Raw genomic sequence first — 6842 nt, 5'->3', positions numbered from 1 at the left:
TCATAAACTATACGAACCTGTGGTGAAAATCAATAATTAAAAAAAAAAGCATCTTACAGTTACATGCATAACATTATTAAGAGTTAAATTCACGGTGCTTAAAAATTCTAAGATGTCATTCATTCTTTCTACATCTATAAAAGAGAAATATTAGCAACATAAATTTTAGTATATCTTTTTAAATATATTTTTATTATTCATAAATATTTATTATAAATTATGTAAAAAAAATTTAAATTTAATTAATGAGTCCACTGATATTTTTATATTTAATAAATTTTAGATAATAAATATAAAAAATGTTAAAAAAAGGTGGGTAAAAGAAAGATTTTGTATTACTCCTGGCCTATGAACATCCATCCACTGGCAAAAGACATGGCAATGATTATAACAAAACCAGCAATTGCACCGAACCAAAATGGAAAACCAATGATCTGTAGTTTCTGGTGATGAGGCTGAGAATGAATCTCATCTGGTAGAGAAGGCTTAACTCCTGCAGTGCCATGATGGTATAGGAGACCCTTGTTTCCTTCAAAGCTTGTAGATGGAAAGGTATCAAACTGTCCCTTTGTTGGGATTTCCCCATGCAACTGATTATAAGACACATCAAATGCAGACAAGAAACTAAGTTCAATTAATGATTCTGGTATTTCTCCTGAGAGCTTATTGTGAGACAAATCCAAAATCTCCAACATTGCCATGCCCGATAATTGGGAAGGAATTGACCCTGAGAGGCTATTGTGTTTCAGGTCCATAACATGTAGGCCTTTAAGGTTACCAAAACTTGGCCATATTTGTCCTTCAAGTTTGTTGTAACTGAGTAATAAAGATGGTCGGAAACTTGAAACCTTTTGGTACTTTATCTTCTTTAGAGTACCAGTTCCAATGGTGTACAAAGGAAAGGCAGAAAGAGTTCCTTGTAATGAAGAATTCTTGTGCTGGAGGCACAAGATCCAGGTCAAGCTCTGTGGTATGTTCCCAGTGAAAGAGTTATTTGATAGGTCCAAGTAATAGAGGTTGTTAAATTTGCCAATCCATGAGGGAATGCTTCCACTGAGATGATTCCATGACAGATCCAGCATCTGTAGCATCTTGCATCCACTTAACCACTCAGGAATTGAACCTTTTATTTTACTGCTGGCCAGGGAGAGAAATTTGACACTTTTGAATTCAAGATTTTGAATTTGTGGCATGTCTTCGCTATGGAAGTTGTTTGTAAGGACTAGCGTACTTATGTTCCTACATTGACTCAAAACCTCTAGTGTTGCTGACAAATTATGCAGGTTTGCATTTGAAAGAAAGAGTTGGGTTAGGGACTGAAGATTCTTGAAATTAAAAGGACTCCCACAATTGAATTGGTTTCGAGAAAGATCAATTGCTTCTAATCTTAAGCAGTTTGTTAGACTACTGGGGATTGGACAGTGGAATTGATTAGAACCAAGAGCAATGACGGTTAGATTTTTCATTGTAGAACAATTCAAATTAATTGAACCACCCAAAGAGTTGTTGTTCATATTAAGCATTTGAAGAGAAGGGGAATTCACAAGTGATGCAGGTAACTGGCCAGTTAATCTATTTGAATCAGCAGAGAAAACCTTAAGCCTTGTGAGGCTCCCAAAGACATTAGGAAGAGTTCCATAAAATTGGTTATTGGAGATGTCTAATTCCACTAAGTTTAAAAGGTTACCAACTCTTTTACTCAATGGCCCAGACAGCTTATTATCCTGCATGTATAGTTCACTCAATTTTTGCAGCTGAAAGATACTCTCTGGAAGGCTTCCTGACAAATCATTTCCATTAATAGACAGATGCTGCAAAGAGTAACAATTACCTAAATTTCCTGGAATCTTACCAGAAAAGAAGTTATTAGACAGTTTAAGTATTTGAACCCGAGTGAAAGAGGTACACATAGCAGTATTTATAGAGCCATTAAAATAATTATTGCTCAAGTCTATGACCTCCAAGTTTTGTAGATGAAATAAATTGTCTGGAAGAAAGCCACTAAAGAAATTATGGGAAAGGTTCAAGACTCTTAGTTGATCCAAACCTGCTAAGTATTCACAGATTTTTCCACCAAGTCCTGTGCTTCCAAGTTCCAATTGAACCACCCTTGTGCCTACACTTGGTAAGGCACCACATGTGACACCAGACCAAGTGCAATAATCAGGTGAGGTGGAGATGTTCCAATCTAGAATAGCCGAGTCTAAGCAGCTAGAAAATCCAGTCAAAGCCTTCAAATCATTGGAACTCTTTGTAAAGTTTTGGGATTGGTGAGTACTACTAATCACAAAACTGATGCATGGCATCAAAATTGCAGATAAGAAGAAACTATGAAATCCCATTTGGTAGAAAAAAATTTTGAAAATAGAGGGGCAGCAAGATTGGGTTCAGAATCAATGCTTAGTGGCTTATCCTAGAGCAAATAGTTTGTATTTCAGTCTTCGATTTTATAAAAGCAATGGTGGCACCGTTATGACTTGAACTTTACTCCAACGTATGCATTACTTTTAAGTTGACTTGTGTTCAGTTGACCGCTTAGCCATAGATATCAGGTCTGATATTTCAGTGGATCTTGCATGAAGGAAATGTCTGGCTTCCAAGTATTTGCAAGTTATTTTCTATATTACTGTTTTTTAATATCCCTTTTTTCCTTCAAAATATCCTTTTTATGTTATCTCTTTTTATATATTTCTCTCTCCAACTCTTACATTTATATATATATATTTTTTAGTTTCCATCCAATTTAATTTGGATCCCACTCGAATCGCCACTTAGATGTGGTAGATAATCGCCACTTAGATATAGTAGATAAGTGTACTACTGAAAATTTTTTAAATACACAAAGATTCAAATCTAAGACCTAACTTAAGTAATACCGAGCTATTTGTCACTTGGACCGATCTCTATTAGTCTTACATTTGTATATTGAGTAATGTTGTCGCATCTTTTTAAATAATTATTTTTTATATAAAATACTCTTTTTTATTTATTAGTTAAATTATTAATGATAATAATATTTAAATAAAATATATTAAATAAGATTTGGTAATAAACATTTTTTAGTAATATAAATACTCCCTTATTTATTGTATCATTCACTACATTTTTGTTTTCGCTTTCTCTTTTTTATTTTTATCTATTTTTGTTAACAAAATTGGTGTTAAAAAATTACCAAAAAAACTCTATAAATGAACTAAATAAAAATAGGCTCTACCCTTTAGAAGCGGATGCATTATTTTTTTATATTTTTAAGTTGAATTAATTTTTTGTAACTAGATTTCATGACCGAATTATTTGGTATTGAATCCAACTTTTACATAACTTAAATTAACAAATTTAAATAAGTTTCATTGTTTAAACATAAAAAAATTAACTCGACATGTAATATTATATATAATTTTTTAATTTTTCAATATACATATATCTAAAATATATACTACTTTATAATCAAAAGAAACTTTTTAATATCATATTTTTATGCTCACAAAACATTTTCTTATATAAAGTTAAGAAGTTAAATAAAAATCAAATTTAAAACTTCTCTTTTATACTAAAAAAAAGTTATAAAATATATAAAGAACTTTTTTAAATGGGTGTGTGTGAATTTTTAATTTTAATATTTATATATAATTATATGATCTAAATTTATTTAGATATATAGAGAATATATAAAATAAAAATACTCTTTTTATATAACAAAATAAAAAAATAAATTTTAGCATTAACATGTAATCTCAAATTCAAGTATCAATGAATATAGCTTTGTTAAATACTCAAAAGGAGAGTTTTGCCACTTACAATCGTCTTAATCAGCTCAAACAAACTTGACCCTAATTCCATCAAATGTATCTTTATTGGCTACTCACCCTACCAAAGGAGTACAAATACTACTTTTATAACTAGAAAATATTTTCACCCTACAAATGTAACCTTTTTGAAGGGCAACCATATTATCCAAAGGTTGAAATTTAAAGCAAAAAGACATCATAGAATTCAATAATTGGAAGGTGAGATGGCAGAACCACCATTACCAGCAACAACAAGTGTCACTATAATAGAAAGAGTAGATTTAGAGGGAGAAAACCTCCCTCATGAAATTCCACAACCTACTATACAAGAAACCAATCTATGAGTTTATTTCAGGAAAAGGAAGACTAAGAAGACAATAGAGCCTAGCACAATCTTAATGCATGGTCATGAGTCAAACCATACTCCAAAAACCGAAAATCACCCAGGTAACACTACTTCCAACCTTGAATTAGATCATAGTAATGCTAACCTTGATGTACCTATTGCTTCAAGAATAGGTGTTTAGATCTTGCACTCAACACTTAATTGAAAAACATGTCTTATAGCATGATTTCTTCAAGATTATAAAGTTTTTATAACTTTTCTTGACATGAAAATCCCAAATATCATTCAAGAAGATCTTCAACAACCAAAGTGGGCAGCTTCTCTTGCAAAAGAAGTTCAAGCCTTGGCAAAGAACAAGCTCATCACTTTGTCAAAAGAGAAGAAAGCGTTAGGATGCAAATAGAGTTTTTTGATCAAGTATAATGTTGATGCAAGCATAAACTAGTACAAAGCTTGGTTGATAATAAATAAATTTACTCAATCATATGAGATTGATTATAAAATAACGTTTGCACTTGTGGCCAAGCTCAATTCCACCAGCGTTGTTCTATCCTTAACTACAACCTTGGATTGGCTACTACATCAATTGGATATAATAAAGAAATTTACTCAATCATATGAGATTGATTATAAAATAACATTTGCACTTGTGCCCAAGCTCAATTCCACCAGGGTTGTTCTATCCTTAACTGCAACCTTGGATTGGCTACTACATCAATTGGATATCAAGAATGTTTTCTTTAATAATAATCTAAAGGAGGAAGTATATATGCAAATCTTGCCTAGACTTGAGTTCACTAGCACCATCAACAAACTATGCAAGCTTCAAAAGACTCTCTATGGCCTCAAGGAATCTCCAAGAGCTTAATTTAACAAATTGAACCAAGTTGTCAAGAAGGAAGGATTCACACAGTGACACACAGACCACACCATGTTTGTTAAACACTCTCTGGAAGGTGAAAAACAATATTCATAATATTTGTGGATGATATTGTTATCACTAGAGACGATGGTGAGCAAATTGAGCACTTGAAAAGGCTCTTGGCTAATGAATTTGAAGTCAAAGACCTTGGACAACTCACATATTTTCGAAGAATGGAAGCGACAAGGTCAAAGGATGGGATTTGTGTTTCCCAAGGAAGAAAACCCTAGACTTGTTGCAAGAAACATGGATGCTAGGATGTAGGGTTGCAAACACTCCCATTGAATTTGTCAAAAGAAACGGTGATGAAGATGAAAGTCAGCTTACTAACAAAGAAAGGTACCAAAGTCTAGTGGAAAAATTGATATACTTACCACAAACCAGACTAGACATTGGATTTGCTGTGAGTATGCCTAACCACCACATGAATGATACTTGAAAAGATAACTATAGATGGAAGAATTTAAATAATTATGTTTCTCATTAAATCATTATGGGAGTTTTACACTGTATTTATTGGTTAATTCTCTCCTAATTGTAGTAATTACAAGAGGATCATATCGAATAAAAAATTGTACAAATCATAGTCAATCAAATGTGTCCTAATTATAGAAAAACAAATCTGGTCTAATTATGGTAATTATAATTTGTCTTAATTATGGTAATCACAACACTCCTTCTCAAGCTAGTGAATGGATATCTATCATTACCAGCTTGCATGTTAGTTCTCAAAACCGATCAGTGAGAATCTCCTTGGTGAATGTATCTGCCAATTGAAGTTCAGAGGGAATATATGACGTGGCAACAAGACCATTATCTAATTTTTCCTTAATGAAGTGTATGTCTATCTCTATGTGCTTGGTTCAATCATGTTGGATCGGATTATGAGCTATGCTAATAGCGGATTTATTATCACGTAAGAGTTTCATAGGGACTTCAAACTTTATTTTAAGGTAATCTAAAATGATCTTTGCCCATAACAATTCACACACCCTTTAAGCCATAGCTCTGAATTCTACCTTAGCACTTGACCTTGCAACCACATTTTGTTTTTTACTCCTCCAAGTTACTAAATTTCCTCCTAAAAGCATACAATATCTTCTGGTGGATCTCCTATACATAATAGACTCTACATAATCTGCGTCTGTGTATACTTCTACGGACAAATCACCGTCTTTCTTAAAGAGGAGTCCTCTCCTTGAGGTTATCTTCAAGTATTGAAGGATTCTATTTACTGCTTATAGATGTCTTTCTTAAAGATTATGCATGAATTGACTAACCACAGTAACAAAGCTATATTTGATCTGATGTGAGATAGATAAATGAGTTTCCCACTAGCCTCTGATATTGTGCCTTTTTCACCTTTGGGCTATCTTCATCATTCCCAATCATGTGGTTTTGTTCTATAGGAGTTCTAGTGGTCTTGCACCCCAACTTGCCAGTCTCCTTAAGAAGGTCAAGGACATACTTCCTTTGAGAGATAAAGATACCTTACTAAGAGTAGGCAACTTCTATTCCAAGGAAGTATTTCAACTTCCACGGTCCTTCATTTCAAATTGAGCAACCAAGGAAATGATCATTCTCACTGTATTTATCTTGGCTACTGGGGTGAATGTTTCCTGATAGTCGATCCCATAGGTCTGCATGTACCCTTTTGCGACTAGTCTAGCTCTATACCGATCCAACATACCATATAAGCAATACTTCATAATTTATATTCACTTGTAACCCACAATCTTTTTATTCTTTGGCTGTTCAACGATCTCTCACGTCTCATTTCTTTCTA

The 6842-nt window shown here is 33.0% G+C and overlaps 1 protein-coding gene across 1 annotated transcript; it reads right to left on the bottom strand.

Moving 5' to 3' along the window:
* Positions 1 to 218: 218 nt before the first annotated feature.
* LOC113861705 (phytosulfokine receptor 1-like) lies at positions 219 to 2513 on the bottom strand. Its single transcript, XM_027494697.1, has one exon. It carries the CDS (start codon positions 2340 to 2342, stop codon positions 336 to 338), a length of 2007 nt encoding a protein of 668 aa, XP_027350498.1. The 5' UTR covers positions 2343 to 2513; the 3' UTR covers positions 219 to 335.
* Between the last annotated feature and the right edge of the window lie 4329 nt (positions 2514 to 6842).

Source organism: Abrus precatorius, unplaced genomic scaffold (genome assembly GCF_003935025.1).
Source record: "Abrus precatorius isolate BTA unplaced genomic scaffold, Abrus_2018 Scaffold3, whole genome shotgun sequence".
NCBI classification, from domain to species: Eukaryota; Viridiplantae; Streptophyta; class Magnoliopsida; order Fabales; family Fabaceae; genus Abrus; species Abrus precatorius.
The sequence above is the reverse complement of the archived record's forward strand: the minus strand, read 5'-3'. Positions and strand labels throughout refer to the sequence as shown.